The sequence below is a fragment of the Cebidichthys violaceus genome, unplaced genomic scaffold (assembly GCF_023349555.1).
Source record: "Cebidichthys violaceus isolate CVI_PGR_0920_01 unplaced genomic scaffold, fCebVio1.0.p SCAF_5, whole genome shotgun sequence".
Lineage (NCBI taxonomy): Eukaryota > Metazoa > Chordata > Actinopteri > Perciformes > Stichaeidae > Cebidichthys > Cebidichthys violaceus.
In genome coordinates, this window is record NW_027176705.1 from 10,092,803 (window position 1) to 10,110,592 (window position 17,790).

Genomic DNA, 17,790 nt, shown 5'->3' on the forward strand with positions numbered 1-17,790 from the left:
CTTGTGGCTTTATCTATGCTGATATGTGTCTCATGAGTTTTCTAGTTTTTAATTCCCTTTGAGGAAGTGTATCCCTTAATCTGGATGAAGAACCATTGCTTACTGGCAAGTCTTGAGACAATACATGATGGATAGTTAGTTAAACATAGATCTGGGCGAGGGCATTATACAGTACATGAATGTACTGTATAATGCTAAGAATATGGCTGAACATATTTCTGTGGATTTCCTGAACTGGAGATGGATGTTCGCTCACCACTGGTATCGCTCTCAGGAGTATGAGAAGAAGACAATACTCTAACACCTATTTCTTTGTTGGGAGATGATCATCTGTGTGTTTTGTACATTTGTATTTAAAGGAATAGTTATAGGGATTTTGAGTAAGGAACTTCCAGAAAGTCACTACATCCGGCCAAGATCCAGCGCTTGTTGTTTTTACTTGTTGGTTTTTACTAGAGTTAAACAAACACAGTTTACGGGGTTAATTAGTGAGCTCTGGAGCTGCTGCTCGGCAATGTTTGCCATTTTGACAGAGCCAGGATAGCTGTATCGCCCATTTACAGTCTTTAAGCATAGATAAGCTAACCATCTTTAGCTTCATATGTAATGGACAGAGTGGTTTCAATCTTCTCATATAACTGTCAGCAAGAAAGCGAACAAGCATATTTCCCAGAATGTCAAACTATTCCTTTAAGCATGTATGCTTGTTTGTGTCTATCCTTCAGGTGTAGCAGTAATGACAAAAAAATGCTCTTTGCAGATGGCGGCATGGGGCAGATTGGCTGCAGAGAGCGCCCAGATGGGGCACAGCTGTAAACACCTGGAGGCCTACCTCGGTTATACAGTGCCAGGAAAGCAGGACACATGGAGCTAGGGGAGACAACCACTGCTTGTCCAGATACCATGTAGGCCCACCTACAGAGAGACACAGGTAATGATTGTTGCTTCTAAGACCATAATGAAAAAGTAATGCAAGGATTTATGAATTAAGAAAATCAAAGAAAACTCTCAGACTGATAAAATACTGCTGCATGTTACAATAAGAACTACAACTTATAATAATAACCTAAATATGATAGTGAGATTTATTATAGCTGTCATGTCAGTCAGTTACTCAAAGTGAAATAGTGTATGTAGGTAACTGAAATGAATGCCTGGAAATATATAATTATTAGAATATAATTACTATTTACCTGCAATGTGTTGACTGTTAAAGTAATGATATGGCTTCATCGATAAATTGCATAGGGAAAGAAAGGTATGTCTCCAGTATTGTGAACAAGCACCTGCACCAACTTATCTTCACAAAGTATTCAGAGTTATTACTATCTGTCTACATAGTGTACAGTATATTTATTGTCTTGCATTGGTGCCTTAGCTTTAATGCATTGCATGTCTCTCAGACTTCCATTACAGCAACACTACATTGTTCTTATTCGCTGGATGATTACGAAATTGTATGTGAGAAAAGAGAGGATTTTATGTGTTTGTGTTGGCACAGGCAGACATGCGTTTTATGCAGGCATTTTTCAAATTGTTATTCATGCATATGTGCATGTATGCCTGTATGTATGTGTGGGCATATGTGGATTTCTGGTATTTGTCTCCTCTGTCTCTGTGTCACCTTTGTTGACATTGTCTCTCTCCTTCTGCAACACTGTGCTCTCTGCTTTAATGACGCATATATCCTATCTCCAGTCACTGCCTAATCCCAGCAGCGCTGGCTCAGGAACAGATTACTGTTTCCAGACACCAGAGGAGAGCAGAGCAGGGTGGGGGTTGGAGGGTAGACAGGTAGAAAGAGATGCCTCAGAGATACAATATACAGACAGATCGAGCCGGGCCAGCACATGCATGTGAATGTTCACACGTATGCAGGTATGTCAACATATTTACAGCAGAAACATTCACCAACATGTTTTTCCCTATCTGTTTGTGTCTTTTCCTTTCATACCACATTTTCATTTACCCATTTAAATATAAAGTATGTACTGACTTTCTAAATTCAAAATATATTTTTCATATAAACAGTCATACCAGTACAATGTGCAATGAAAAGCGTTAAGAATATAGAACATTGTAAAAGTAAGACACTGGAAATCTTACTCGTTGCTAAGCTTTCCTGCTGCTTCATGCAGAGTTGTCCAAGATGGCTGCCTCAATCAGCAGGTACAGAGCTCCTGACTGCTCAGACCTCAGCCAACAGAATTAAAATAGTGATTTTACAAGGTAGGGCTCCATACTAGATCCATAAAGTCTCAGGTTATTATTGCATTTTGTTCACATTATTATTCCCTTTGTAGGATCACAATTTTTTTTTTATATTTATTCAGCCAGTAGCACACACCCTCTGATTTGCTGGGCTTTTTTACAAACTGGTAAACATGTTCCGTTTTGTCAGCTGCTTCTTAGCACTCAGTCATGTGCTTACTTGTACATTCAGTTTTATAAAAGCATGGAGCAGAAGGTTTAGGTAAGCATGCCCCCTTCTCAACATGCTTATCTTGTAGTTAATTTGAGCTTCAAGCAGACCCGCAGCTCCAGGTGTAAATAAGTGGGAGTGGTATGTGCCGAAGTGGTGTTATCTGTCCAGCGGCTGCTGTCATCATGCCAGCCACCTCCCAAGAACATGACTTTTAGCACCAAATGATTGCTAATAAAACAATTGATTGAGAGGAGAAGAGAGTGAGCACCATAAACGGGCTGGATTCTGCCCTTTAATTTCACCATCGTCAGAGAATTGGTTCTGCTGTGCTGCAGAGTAGGTCCCACACACAGGCAGTTTAGTTGTCTGCCCAAGGACCGAAATTGAATTTAGCCTGTGTGTGGTGAGTGTGGGTGTGTGTGAATATTTGTGTTTGTACGCGCATGCGTCCCTCAGTCTCACTGCCTTTGTCTGTGCCTGTGTGTCTGTCTGCATGAGTCAGTTTGGAGTGCCTCTGTGTGCAGAAACTGGCTTTGCATGAACTGCATATGTAAGAGTTTGTGCTGCAGTGGTTGTGTGTGCATGCTGTTTTTTGTGCTTTCTTATTCTCTAGTGACTTAATCGTTTTACACTGCCAGGTTGCTACAATACCATTTTACACTGCCTGCTTGTACTGAGGCAGTTATGTGCTGTGTGCACTGCTGTTGTTTCTGGATTTGAATGCTTCTTAATGTGTTATTATAGTGTTCCAATTGATGATCATCGTGTTAACCTGTAAACCTAAAAATGCCCCCAGTTACTGTTGGTATCATCAGCTTGTTGTAGAAAACTTTTTTGGCAGTAATTTTCTGTTGACTGTATGCTGATTGCATTTGTAGAGAGTAGATGAATTGTTTAACAATGGTTTTCAGTGTGGCGTGTTTGCAGCAGTTCTTTGTGTGTGTTTATGGTGCAGGTTCTTGATGAAAGCCTCGACCAGACGCATATATCAGAGCTCCAGCACTAATAAAAGGCCAGCAAGCTGTGCTCCTCTCCTTCTGGGAACAGCACCGCTTTTTACTGCTTCTCTGACAGCAAGATAAAGTGCCCTTCCAATTAGAAAAATATTTGGCCACATACCTACCAACAGCAATCTTGGGTTTTTATTTTTTATGCCATTTGATCTGGAATCCTTGCTATTTTTACAGTGTTCTTTCTTATCACCGTGTCTTGGGTATGCACATGTTAATGTGCACCCCACCACTGCACCACAATGCTGTAGAATGAAATAACCGTGGTTTTATTTTGGTGTCTCTCTTCTCATGTTGGTCTTTCTTTCAGAAAGGTAGGGCTGTGTGCAGTTCTGCTTTAGTTTGGGAGTGAGACAGTATGTGTTTTAGCATTTTGCATGAGAGGATTCATGCTGTTGGGTGTGTTTGTGTTGATGTCATTCTTGTTGCCCCTGTCATCTGTCTGTGCCTCATACAGAGATGCATATATACTTAACCGCTGATGCTAGTCCCCATCTCTGTTAAAGAATACTGTAGATGTTTTTTTCTTCTTCTTTTTTTCCAGAGTGCATTAAAATTAAATTCTCTCTTGTTGTTGTGAAAAGAGGCACACGTAAAAAATAATTGGCTGTAGGAGAGAACAAAGGGCTGGCTCCTCTCTCCTCCCTGCACACCCCAGCCAGGCATTAATATCAAGCCTGCTGCATTGTTCTGCTGTCTGCAGCCATCCCCCTAGCCAGACACTCAGCTCTGGAGAAGTCACTTTTAATGTCTGATAATCAAGGTGAATTTTCAAAAAGCTGCCATTTTCAAATGATGGTGTATATATTATGTGTAGATGGGAGTTCAGGAGCAGAGGAGCTCCACTTGGTGAGGGAGAGAGCCTCAGCCATGCGAAGTGAAAGAGAGACACCCAATGGCCACTGAGGGAACTGCAGGCTGATTTTAGCTCTAATCAGAATTCTGTGAAGGATGGAAGCCAGCTGGTACATCAGTGTCATTGCTGGAATTTGTGTGATCATTTCCTTTCTATTTCACAAATAGTTTTTTTTGGTGGGTTTTTGATTATAACTAGCATTTCATCGTCTACTATAATGTGCTTGGTCTAATATTGCAGCATCTGTGTGCGTCTCCTGTGGCTGTGGAGTGTCAGGGGAATGTATTTCTCGTGTACAGATGCTGCCTGCTGTTGCCCCTTGCTGAAGGGAGCTCTTGTGCAATGTTATTGGGGAATCAGGCAGCCAGCAGCAGAGCAGTGGAGCTCCATTTCCCTGCTACAGGGCACAGACTCATCGTCCTCTTGCTCCTCCCACCTCCCCTCATCCCCCAGCACTAGGTATGATTATTTCTCCTCTGCTCCACCGCGCCATTATATTCCAGGTCCGCAGTTACCCCTCCCTGCTGTCATTTTTCATGGCATGTTTTGCCCGTGTGCAGGCGCTGCACATTTGCACTGTGCCTGTGCCATATGTTAAGGAGGTGAATATATGCAGTGTGCAGAATGTAATAAGTATATATTTATTTTCTTTGCTGGTGATTTACTGTTTTTTCCGGTGCTTGAGAAAAAAGGCCGGTTCTAGCCATGTATCTTAACAAACATGACTGCTGCGTATGCACTCGCCTCCAAGGCTTTTTACTCACCGGGGAAACAAAATTATACATCTGAGGCAGACTGGTTGTTTTTCGTGCTATGACTGTGAAAAACCTGCTTGGTATTTTGTGGTATAAGCCTGGCTAATACCAGTTGGGTACAGTTTTGTTTCTGTATGTGGCAATTGCTGCATTACAAACAAAAAATGTTTTGATTCAGTTTTGCAGGGATAGCAATGTTGACAGGTGATCAGGTGATCGGACAGGGCAACACATTTGGGCTATTCTTTGTGCTTAAATTACCCCAAACCACCACACACAAAGCCAGACATACAGACATCAACAACACAAGTTGTTCAACACCTTCTGTCTGCTTCTCCATACTGACCACCGGTAGTCCTGCAAAAACACAGGCATGATGGGAGTCCAAACGCAAATACACAACACACACACACACACACACACACACACACACAAACACACACACACGGCTGGAATTGACATTGTAGTCATCATAGTAGTAACCCCTGTGAAACAGTACGATTTAAATGGATTCTGTTCTAGGAGCAGCACGGTGTACAAGATTACCTCTGTGAAGCTGGCATTGTAGGACACAGAGTTGCATAACCAACAATCTTTTTTTTTTTTAACTTCAAGATACACTACCTGATTTTGCTATTGTGCCCACTGCTGCCATAAATCCTAGAATTTCCACCCAGCTCACTGTGGATGAGTTGAAAAACATCCACAGTGAGCAGGAAACAGGAACAGGAAATTTGGAGGCGACAACTATAACAAAATCAGGGAGTCTACTGCAGAGATGATGTAAAATATGATCCAGTGTGTGTGAGTGTCAGTGATTATTTGAGTTTTCAGCTGTCTTGCTATGAAAGACTAATTTAATGCACTACTTCAGTACATTGCGAAATGAAAAGACACTTGCCAATTTACACCCAACTTTGTAGATGTGCATTGTTTTCGATGTTCGTCTGTATTATGCTTGTGTATTACTATACAGTATACTGGATGACAGTGTACAAATATCTTTTATATAGACTACTTAATCATTTTGACATTCTAATTTAAAATATTTACTGTGGTGGTTTTGTTTGTATTCTGTAGTATAGTGCAGCTTCTATATATAGAGACTGGCTGTGGGTTTCAATGCAGATCATATCATAATATATCTTCTATGAAGAACAACTTTGAGTCTGCTGGCAGTCCCATATTGTATTGTCATATCTGTCAGTGTAACGACTGCCAACAAGGAGGCTCAAATTCCTTCTTTTTTGTGTTGATTCATGGAAATGTACAAAATTGAATACATCTCGGGGCTTACAGTGCTTGTTCATGCTCCCGTACTATGCACCTGATACCTGGTACAGCGCCTTGATGTAACATTGTTTATAGATAACTCGGTTTTGCCTTCAGTGTGATTGCATAATAACCAAGCATTCAAATGTGTGAGTGCTTTATTTGTTCCCCGGCAGTAGTCATGATAGCATTATTTTTCTCTGGCTGGTTGCAGGGCATACTTTCAAAGTGCGGATCTCAGCTGTGGTGCAGAATAAAGAGAGAGAAAGGAGGAGGAGAGGGCCACAGGCATTCTGATGAAAGGATGTGCAGGGAATCTGGAGTGTGGAGAGAGAGAAGGAGCGTTTTGCCAGTCCAGTGTGGCAGAGCAGGTCTGGCTCGGTGCCAGCCTGGGCACTGTGCCCACGAGGAGGCAGTGTGTGGCCAGCGCTGACTGTAGCACACAGAGAGAGAGATGCACAGACAGCAAGAGAGAGACTGAGAGTGATAAATGTGTCTGTGGGGGGTGTCTGAGGTCTAGTCTGCATTTGCATGTGAAGTGGCCAGGTTGTGATACAGCAGGAAAGTGGAGTGCGGCAGGAGAGAATAAGGGGAGATTTCCTGGGCAGTGTTATGTCACCAGCTCTATTACTGCTCTCAGGCCTAGTGTATAGAAACAACGCCGGTTTAACCTGCAGTTGAACCGGTATCCTGCTCTCACCGTCGAGGAGTCGATGGACCAATTGGCACAGTTCATTTAATCAGGCATTTGTTGTTTCTTTTAATCATGCACTTGATTGTTGCTGTTAATTGCTTTGTCTATTGTTTCTTTATGCACTGCTTGAGTAAATACTTTCTCCATGGGACACAAATGTTATCTCTGCTTTGTATGCATTTACATATTATTTGCCTTTCTACATACTATCTCTCTCTCTCTCCCTCCGTCCCCCGTCCCCCCCCCCTCTCTCTCTCTCTCTCTCTCTCTCTGTTCTCCTCTTTGTATCCTTAAAATATTCTGCACACCCCTCAGCAGTTCCGCATGGCAGACAGCCCTAATATAATCTGTGCGTCTGAATTCTAATTTATACCGTCAGGATAAAATAAATAGTCTGCAGTTAATTATGTGGAGCCAGCTCCTGGCTTTGCCTCGGTGATTTATGAAGCGCACGCAGGCATTCTGCAACGCATTTTTCTTAATTTATTTTTAATCTGTCTTTCAATTAATTTAGCTGCAAACGTCTTAATGATGGCAGAGGGCTACGTTAATGAGGCCGGTGAGGTGAAATGAACATGCACTCACCCCTGTGGGGTGGAAGTGAGAGGCTTTGAGGATGAGGTCATGCAAAAGGTCCTATGCCATGTCTTTACATTACTCCAAGATAGTTTTAGCATTTCACATGTGTCAAAGGAAATGGTTCTTTTGAGGTAAATTACCATTTTCAGTTCTTTTGGAACAGTCTGTTTTGTGATGTGTTGCAGAGGATGTCTCTGCCTTATTTGACTTTCTCCAGCAAAAACAATACAAGAAGATGTCAGTTGTTCTCAGTGATTGGCATCTTCACACCCACCATCACTTCTATTTAAGCTCGTTCATTCAACTGCTGTAGAGGAAGTGTCACTCTATTCTTGAACTACGCCCATTCTTCCAGTGATTTTGACACCACATGATTGTCCAATTCGCACATCTTGTAGACTACTCACAAATTTCGGCCCATGAATAAAAGTTGTATTCACAGTGGAATTGAATGAGCCATGTTTTTTGTTCTTTTTGGTAACTAATAATTTCACAGTTAAGTAAAAATGTCGTACAGCGTTCATAGTCTGGCTGTTTGCTGACTGACCAACCTGAGTAAGTGGATTGCAGGTGTTGATACTTGCTTTTTGTCTTTAAGCTTGTGTGGATTCACATTCCGGCTGCTCACACAGTCTTTGTCCCTGTGTGTCTTGACTCGAGGCTCTCTAGAGGAGGGAAAGAAAGCCGCAGTCTGCGCCTCAAGGACAAGAAATTGCCCCACATGACGAGAAGCATTTTATCCATCGTTTCACCCCTTCTCAAAATTAGACCAATGTCTCTTCTGTACTTGTTATGCACCATCGTTTTCTGCCAATTAGCATGAAGCGTCTCAGCGCTGGAAGGGCCTGGTGTGGGGTAGGCAGGAAGGCGAAGTAACCGTGGTGGTCAGCTACCAGACAGCTCACATCAGCCTACCCCATTAGGGACATCCGCACACAGCTCTCTGCATCAGGATGCTCTCATTTACCGCCTCCACATCCAGCCATTTATCTCTCTTTCCCCCCGCTTTCGCTCTCACGCTCACTCTCACTCTCTCTCTTTTTAATTTTCCTCTCAAAAACAGATCCCACATTAAGCAGCCAAGCATGGCTGGCTGCAGTGCCTCTCCTGAAAGAGCAAAGGAATGATTTAATTTCTTCTCCTCTCTGTCTCTGTGGCCTCCTCTCCCTGCTCATACACAGATCATTACACACAGAGGCCTCATTTTCATCTCCCTGTGAGGGCACATGCAGGGCTTAAACTAGTCAGCCACGCCATGGCCATTCCTGACGATCAATACCTGTGGTCAGGACGGAGCACGCAGTGCTTCCTAAATAGGCCCTGCAGGTCCAACCATAAAACACCTTAGAGGCCATACATGCCACCCCATAAATCACACTTTTTGGGGGGCTTTCAATCCTCTGGTGGAGTGAGGGGAGCCGGGATAATGATGATTAAGAGGTCATGACACTATTCGGAAAATACTGCTAAACTAAAGATTCATAGCAAGAATGAGTCTGGTTGGCATAGGAATGGGATGGGAACAGGTTCGGAGCTGTCCCTTTATTTATATATATATATATATATATATATATATATATATATATATATATATATATATATATATACACACACTTTAAAGCAGAATGTGTGTCCACTATTTTTATTTATAGGATCACATTCGAGGCATACATGTTTTTCTTAACTGGTAAACAACAAGAAGTGAGGGAGGGGGTGACAAACTTAGTGACGTGATGAATGCCATGAAAGTACACATCAAAGTACATGGTATGTATTCTGTGAAGACATCAGGGCCTGCAGAGATGGTTTAATTTAAACTGAGAAGTGCTAATGAGATTTTACTCAGTTGGAACCTGAATGAAACTGAGATAAGCTCAGAGGAATAGTCAGTTTGAGTTTTTCCATATGGATAGTTCTCTGTTTGGTTTGTAGATTGTGGGGCTGGAATAGGTGATGTATGGACCAGATCAGAGTTAGCCTGGGGGCTGCTAGACAGACAGAAAAATGGATGTGTTTCTCATCTTGCTTTCGCCTCCAAAGCTCTCAGCTGGCCTGATCCCCACATTAACCAAACAGATAGCCAACAACTTTAATTACCTTTGCATCCAGTCGCTCTCCCCATCCACCACTCCCCACTTCGCCTGTGCAAATGAAAGAAAGAGAGGGATAGAAGGAAGAGAAGCATAATTACTTATTTTACTGGAGTGCGGCAGAATGCCATTTGCCAAATGACTCTAATTCCAAATGGTTAACAAGATTTTTCTTTTTAATAGAGCCGAATCCATGTGACAGCAAATTGCTTTCCTATTTGGGGCCTTAATGGCTTTTCATACTTTGCACTTCCAATAAGCAGTAAACTCGGAAATTAATATTGCACACTGTGTTATGATGCAAATGGGAGCGAGATAGGAGAGCTGTACCTTCACGCAGAAACCTCTGATTAGATCCATAATTGCTCTGGTGGGATGATTTTCCTGTTTGTTAGAGCTTATTTATTTATTTGTATAATTTCCGTCCACTCGCTTGACTCCAGCGTCATTATAAGTGGCACATCTGCATCGCTGTATGTTGCATTTCACTTTTGAATGTCTTTTAATCAGTTATAATAGAAGATAAACATATTCCCGAGTTTTAAATATGATAATACAGATTGATTTCTGTAGCTCTGCCACTGAGCTCTGAGCACTGAGCCACTCTTTAGCTTTGTATTTAGTAATTCACTGAGAAAAAGTAACATTTGTTAGCAGTGTTGGCATGTGTATTGGCCAGTATCAGCAAATCATTGTTACATTCTGTAGTAAAGTATAGCCTGTTAGGAGAAATTTGGTTCGAGGGTCCTCCCCCCCCTAAAATGTGAAAGCTTTTGATCTAAAACTATGCTATTTCACATCCTTTTGGATCATTATGTTTACTATAGGCTACATAATGCCTCGAAGTGCGGTAGTTAAATACCTATTTTATTATTTATGCTACACTTATCACAGCCTTTGTCTGAACATTTAATTCTTGTGGAAATGTTTACTCTGTCAAATTGTATTCTCTAAATCAAAAGAGCTGATTCAGAAATATGTTGAATAATGTTTCATTATAATTTCTCACAAAGTATTTCACAAAAAGGATGTGTACATTGTATCAATAAATTACAGCCACCAAACTATGAATTGCCCTGAGAAGCTAATATGGAGAGGGCAGAAAAGAGTAGCGGCAGCTTTTGAGAAGTGCCAGTGTGCAAGAAAAAAAGTCACCGTATGAGTGAAATGTAGAAGTGCCGGTACTGCTAAGTTTGAGTACTCGCACACTTCAAGCACTGCTTTTAAGTACATCCTCAAGTAGCCGTTGCTTTCTGATCGAGACAAAAACAAAGACTGAAAGACCACTTTCTTGCTCATGTCGAGAGCAGATTTGTTTTAGGCTGCAGTTGACTCGCTCAGTCAGGTGATGTGAACCCCCCTTGCTGTCAAATGAGCAGGCACAATCTAAAAGAATATATTTGTGCAAGGTGTTTCTTAATTAACGTTTGATCCAAGTCATTTCATTTCCAATTCCATTTGACACATTCTCAATTATTAATCCCTGTCTGTGCATAGGGTATTGTATTCTTACTAAAGGGGATCACAGAGTGAGACATAGTTCACACAGCGCATATAGGTGCAGTGGTGCCATGTAAACAGCAAAAAGATCACATCATATGCATATTTTTAGAGCTGTTACTGACAAAATACACTCTTAACAGCACCCTTGTGCAAGTGAGACTTTCTTATATGTCACCCTACTGTACCGCCATTATACTGAACAGTCCTCCTGTTTCTTTGCTGTGTAGCTTTTACTTATTTTGTAATGTGTTATTGCTGTATCTGATTCTGTAGTGTCCTGCTTTGGGTGCACTTTTGGGTGCCAGTTTTGTAAATATTCCACTCGGGGCCGAGCGCTGCGCTCAGCTCTCCGGGGCTGTCATTAGGAAGAGAGGGGTTGAGAATGCGCTGGGTTTGGCTGTCGCTGCAGCACCAGACACACAGCCGGACAGAAATAGCTAATAAATTCAGCTGGATTGGCCTGTGATTGCTGCCAGCGATTGAGGTTAAATGTCCTTTGGTGTATGGGGCCTGAGCGTAGCAGCAGTTCATCCAGATATTGGTCACATGATCACACATACAGGCTGATTCGTTGGCTGTATCACCATGGCAACTTTTCATTTCTTCTCAACACAAACCCATTTCACCCGTCATTGTGGTAATTGGCTCTGAATTTTTCTGCATATGTGGAGAAAAAAAGTCATAATCATCATAATAAGACAATATTTGTGAACCAAACAGTGACAAAGAAGTGTAGGAAAATATGGAAAAAAACTAAGCTTTCATTAGGCTAGAACATTAATGCAGCAACAGGGCTTTTTAGGGACTAATAAAGCTTGTTCCTTGTTTTCACAGGTTCCCGCTCATTGTGTGCCTGAGCCGCACTGTAGAGTGAGTCTGAGTTTCGATTTGGTTTTAATTGGGTCATACTCTCCTCTCCTCTCTCCTCCCATGCAGCCTTTCTGTTGAACCCAGCTTAATTAGACCTACAAGATTGTGACACTACCAGAAACATATTATATCTGCTCTGCCTCTATTTCCATTGATGTTCTGTTTTTAGAAGTATTGATAAGACAAGCTATGTAATGACATTTGCTATAGTGCTGTAGTCATTAATGGCCCTCGGCGGTGTATAGCAGCTCAGAAAACAATGGATAAAAGGTTTTATGGAAATAAAAGATGGTTCCTGAAGGTGGAGATAGCCAGGCCTAATGACTATCGTGCCAGCTGCTCCTCATTACCAAGGTTACTGGCATGAGGACCAGCTGAGATCTACTAAAAGGTCTATCGCCTTTAAAATGGCCATGAGGCCTTTCCAGCCATACCGACACCATAACCTCTGTGAAACTCATAACAAACTCATATTTTCTGTCATTATCTTCCTACCATGGCACAGTAAAGAAACGTGTACAGTCATGCTGCATTTACATGACGGCTACATGTTACAGCAGGCCATAGAATGCATTTTCTTGCTCGGTCATTGTTGCCTAAGAGGTAATTATAGGAAGAGATATGTCAAACCACCAAGTATTTATTTTCTGATGCACCAGCAGCGAGAGATATGCAACTTTATTTTTCCTAATTTATGAGCTCCCTCCAAACATCATTAGATTTTCAAATATCAGTTATTTTACAGTGTTCTGCAACAATAACTGATCTTTTCTACACGTAAAAAGCAAACTATTCAGCCCTGCTTTAGAGAGAGCAAAACAAGAAGGCAAGGCACAATGTTGGGTTTATATATATGCTGTGGGGGGGAATGTCAGTGGAATTAATTGATTTACCCATATTTATCAAAAGAGAGTAAGCACCTAATCCCAGTTTGCATTATTAAAGATAATACCATGGTGGTTTCTGCAAGACCACCACACTGAATCAAAGTCTGACATGGACTCATGATGTATGGATATATTATTCAGAGCATTGCATGGGCCTCAGAACAGTGCGGCTTCTTTATCTGCCCTCCCAGGTTACTGCCTCCCCACACATACACACACATGCACACAACCACCACTCATCAACCCCTGGAGGGCACCTGTGTTTTCAAAGTAAAGACCACTTAGAGAATAGCCCCAGGCGTCTGAATACTGAAGTGCCCTGTGTTACACATTAGAAGCCTCTGTACAAGCCAGGAACATAAACACTCTCAATAGCCCTTGTCTCCTCCCAAGAACACCCCAAATACCTCGAAACGGGGAAAACCGCTTACATAGGCCAGAATATGGAACATATAGTCCGTGGGGACTTGACCACATTAAGGGCCACTCACTGAGATGTGCAGCTCATCGGCACATAGACCTAGAGTATAGGGAGAAAAGCGGACAATCAGATTAGACTTCTTTAACAATGAAAGTAAATAACTTTCAAGGAGACTTCTTATACCCCATGTGTGTTCTACAATTTAGTAAATGTCTTTGTTTTTAAATATCTATGTCAATTTCTGATAGGGTGACACAGATGTTCACAACATAGAAAACAGCTGCTTAAACTGAAATGAACCATGTAGGAAGCAAGCAGCCACTCCTCCTCAAGAGGCAGACATGGGGTTAATGATCAGACATTTCATTCAATCCCCCCGTCGAATAAATGAGGTTTGATCAGATGCCAGGAACAGGAGAACAAGCTGCCTTCAGAGTCGGCTCCACAATCTGTCATAATGAACACTTTGATATTAAAAGAGAAACAATCCTATTAACAAGCAGAGAAAAAGACAAGAGTTTTCAGAGAAGCAAGGAAGCTGTAATCAAAAATTTTAATGACCGTTCCTGCATGATGACTTTGTCTATGTATTTTGTCTGTTCGGAAAGTAAAACGAGTCAGCGCTGTCGCACTTAATTCAGGCTACCCTTTAGTGCTAGAGCAGTGGGTAAATAGCTGGGGGAGTCATTTGAATGTCTTAATAGACGTTGTAACTGCTCCATCTCTAAATGTGTTGAAATGGAGGCGTGAGGAATGGCATCATTAAGGTAATGTGTTCAGGAAGCCAATGAGTTGTGCCCTAACCTCTGCTGCTCAGCCTGAGATTCGGTAAGTGCACAATCTTAGGTCACCTTAATCAGGGAGAGGCGGCACTTACAAACACACACACACACACACACACACACACACACACACACACACAAAGCCTCACTTACATCGTGAAATTGCTCTCAAATGAGTCGTGCAGCATGTCTAGCTGCTCTGTTTATGTATTCTTGTGAAGATTCTATGTCTGTTATGTGACTGCAATTGTACAGTTGGTTTAAGATCTGTTTGTGCTGTTTTCACTGTTATTTTTAGGGAGGCCCAATGTAACGTCAGGTTCTTGTTTTAGCTGTGACTTCCGAGCAGGAGCCAGTATTTTAGAGGAAAGAGATTTCAGCCAGATGTGTACTTTTTCTGAGCCCCAGACAGTGTTTGCGAGCACAGTAAAGCCTAAGATTTCTCTTTTTTTCTCGTCGACCCTGCAGCGAGAATAAACAGCCATCTTTTTCAGCACGCATTCATAGTGTCTTCTCACTGAGTTTGGAGGCAATTGATAATGACCAGAGGATCTTGTGTCGTTTGGTGCTCTCATGTGTGTTTTGTTTGGGAGTAGGGGTTTTTAGTGATGAATTTCACCCATCACATTCACCGCAGTGGTTGACCAATGAGTTCTGTGAAAGCGTAGCCTGTGGTGTTTTTCTTTAATAAGTCCAGAGGTGAGGCAAAGCAAGCAGACCATCAGTCATCCTGTCAGGATCTTACCCTGTGATTAGCCCAGTATATTGGTGGAGATATTTAACCTGCCACACTTGCTTACGTCACAAACCAGTCTTATCCGTCATATAGCATTTGTTTTAGTCAGCTAAAAAGTTGTATTTCTGGCCTCTTGTCAATTTCTCTAATCAGATACTTTCTGTGTGATTAGATAATAATTATGAATATCTTTAACTTGATTATTCCAGTCGTCTATTTATATATAAGCATATTAAGAAACAATTATTGAATACAATTCAACTGTGTGTATATATAATTGTCATGAGGCGGATCTTTATTGTCACTTTACAGCCTTCAGTTACAATAAGCAAAATGCTCGAGCATCCCACGAATCTGAATATTGTGTAATGTATGTAAGAGCTATGAAAACTAGTTGACAAACTAACAAAGAGGTCAAACAGCATATCTAATAACGCTGGCTAAATTATTGCAATCATGCTGCTAACACTCTGTGGCAGAAGCCACGTGTTTCAAACTTGACCAAACATACTATAAAAAAAACTAAAAATCAAAAGGATAATTGTGTCTTGCATGAAACAATACTTAAACTATATCCCATTTTCTATAATTAACAACAACCAGACTGTCCGCTCTGTCCCTCCTCTGTTTCCCTGCCTTCCTTGCCCCCTGACACTTGTGTGGGTCAGCGCAGCCCATGTACAGCCAACCTGAACAGTGGCACTCTCGCCTTTGGGCCTCGGTTACACACCTCAGAATGGATCTTTATTTACAACACAGAACTCGGAAACAGCTGGTCAATCCATTTAGCCTAAGGCCACTGATTTGTTCGTATTTACTACAACAGCCAAAGAAAAGCCCGGGTATTTTTTCCTCTCTCCTTCCTATTGATCCGGCGCTTAGAAAATCTGCCCTGCTGTCTAAACACTATTGATCCCTCCCTCTCAACGACAGGCTCTTGCACCAGTGTATAAAGGGACTGGATGAATTGAAATTTCATTTCCGACAACTTGTTCCTGTTATTTTTACCCTTTTTTCAATAGTAGGGAACATGGGAGCTGGCGGGCCGCCACTCAGAGAGTCGATCAGTGTTTGGCTCAGAGGGGAGAGGAGGGATAGAGGTGAGACTGGTTAAGATCTTAACAACACTCTGCAGTCAGGGCTTGCTCTGTCACTTAGACCCGAGTGATCGTTAATGGTTTTTAGAGCATGTTTGTAGCCAGAGTGGAAGTTTTATAGTTTGGACGGATCTCAGCCATTATAAATCACCAGCCTGGAGTCAGGTACAGTAGCAGATCATCAGTTCAATGACTGTGTTGAATGTAACGGGTGGAATTGCAGCTCTTATCACATTAATGTAAAGTCATGGGAACTTAACCTTACTGCTGACCCACTTGCTTTCGCCCATTACAGAATTTTATTTTATTTTTCTGGGGTGAACTTTATTGGAACTGAAAAACTTGATTTGCTCTTACCTCAATTATTGCCATTTACTGTACATCATTATTGGATCATTATCAAACTCACAGGACAAATTGAAAGCAAACATGATAAGTCTAAAAAGGATCATTTGAATTTTGAACTTTCTTGCCTTGAATGGTTGCTGCTCAGCAACTAACTGTTCAGATGTCTTGGATGTCTGCGTCTCTCCCCAAGCCCCTGAATATTTAAGCCAGGAAGCGTTGAAAACGATCCCTGCTTGCAGCTGCATTACAACATTGTAATAGATAACCTATCGCAAGCAAGTTTCAAGTGTTAGCAAATAGATTTTTGTCACCATAGTTGCATGAACTGGAATCGATGGGTGCCTGGAGCATAAACAAGGAAGTCAATCTAAAAATGATTGCATGCTTTCGAAAAAGGTCACTAGTAGTTAAACGTTAAAGTTAGCGTGATGAAGCATGGAAAGTCATTGATATGGTTCTTTATATAATCAATATCACGTAATTTTTGTGTTGTTTAGGTATCTCCCATGCCGTAATTTAAATCTGCAGAGTTCCCAACTCTGTCACTAGATAGCTTAATATTTAATCTTTTTGTTCAGGTGATCATCCTTTGTCACTCTCCTAATCATCTGAAAGGGAGACTAAGCTCGTGGGAGGAAAAGATGTTGACCTTTTCTTACTTTGAAGTATGTTTTCTTAATTGAAAACGTGACTCACAGGGTCAAATAAAAGGAGGAGTATTCATAATGGAATAAATGAAATGATCTACTGTGATGTTGAGAGAATCCAATTGAAGTTTTACTAGGTGAATAACACAAATTGGTCTGAAATGTTTTTTGTAAAGACCTCCAAAGAATATTTTAGAATCTATTATTTGTGTCAGTCACTAACTCAATTTGAAATATAATGTTATTGTTTTTGCATTATATCTTGTACCTTTCTACATAAAGGGTAGTCCTGTGTTTCCCAGGCAAAAGGAGATGGTATAGGAAGTATTGAACACTTTTCATTGTCTCTTAGAGAAATCAGCCAACTCTTATCACGTCATAAACATACGAATTCACAGTGTGTCTGGATGCTTCTCTTACCTAAAATACCACATGTCCACTCTCACAGTGGACTCTAGATATGGAAACCTGCGAAGCTCCTGGCACAATCAAGAGGAGTTCCTCAGTGCGCCAAATAGGGTAAAGCAACCAGTAATGAATTCTGGTCCATCTGGCTCAGCACTGTGTCCAACTCTTTCCATTACAGCAAGATAGAGTGATACATAAAAAGGGAGGTTCTGTTTTAATTAACATCAATATTCATGCAATGGCCATAAAGCCAGCCCACATTCCATTTCAAGCTCTTAATGTTAATGCATATTTTAATACATTATCATTGCCACCATCATAATTCTTATTATGATAACTGTAATTATTAGATTTATGCCAGAATTATGGTTTTGTTCCCTGAGGGCACATGTTTTCCCTGGTGTGTAATG

General features: G+C 41.3%; 1 protein-coding gene across 3 annotated transcripts in view; it reads left to right on the top strand.

The window, feature by feature from the left end:
* The window catches only part of LOC137887812 (uncharacterized), a 121,857-nt gene that overhangs the window by 83,395 nt on the left and 20,672 nt on the right, over positions 1-17,790 (top strand). For all 3 annotated transcript variants that reach the window (XM_068731030.1, XM_068731031.1, XM_068731032.1), the window contains one exon: positions 761-931. In XM_068731030.1, coding sequence (XP_068587131.1) covers positions 761-931 — 171 coding nt within the window. The remainder of the gene's footprint in view (positions 1-760; positions 932-17,790) is intronic.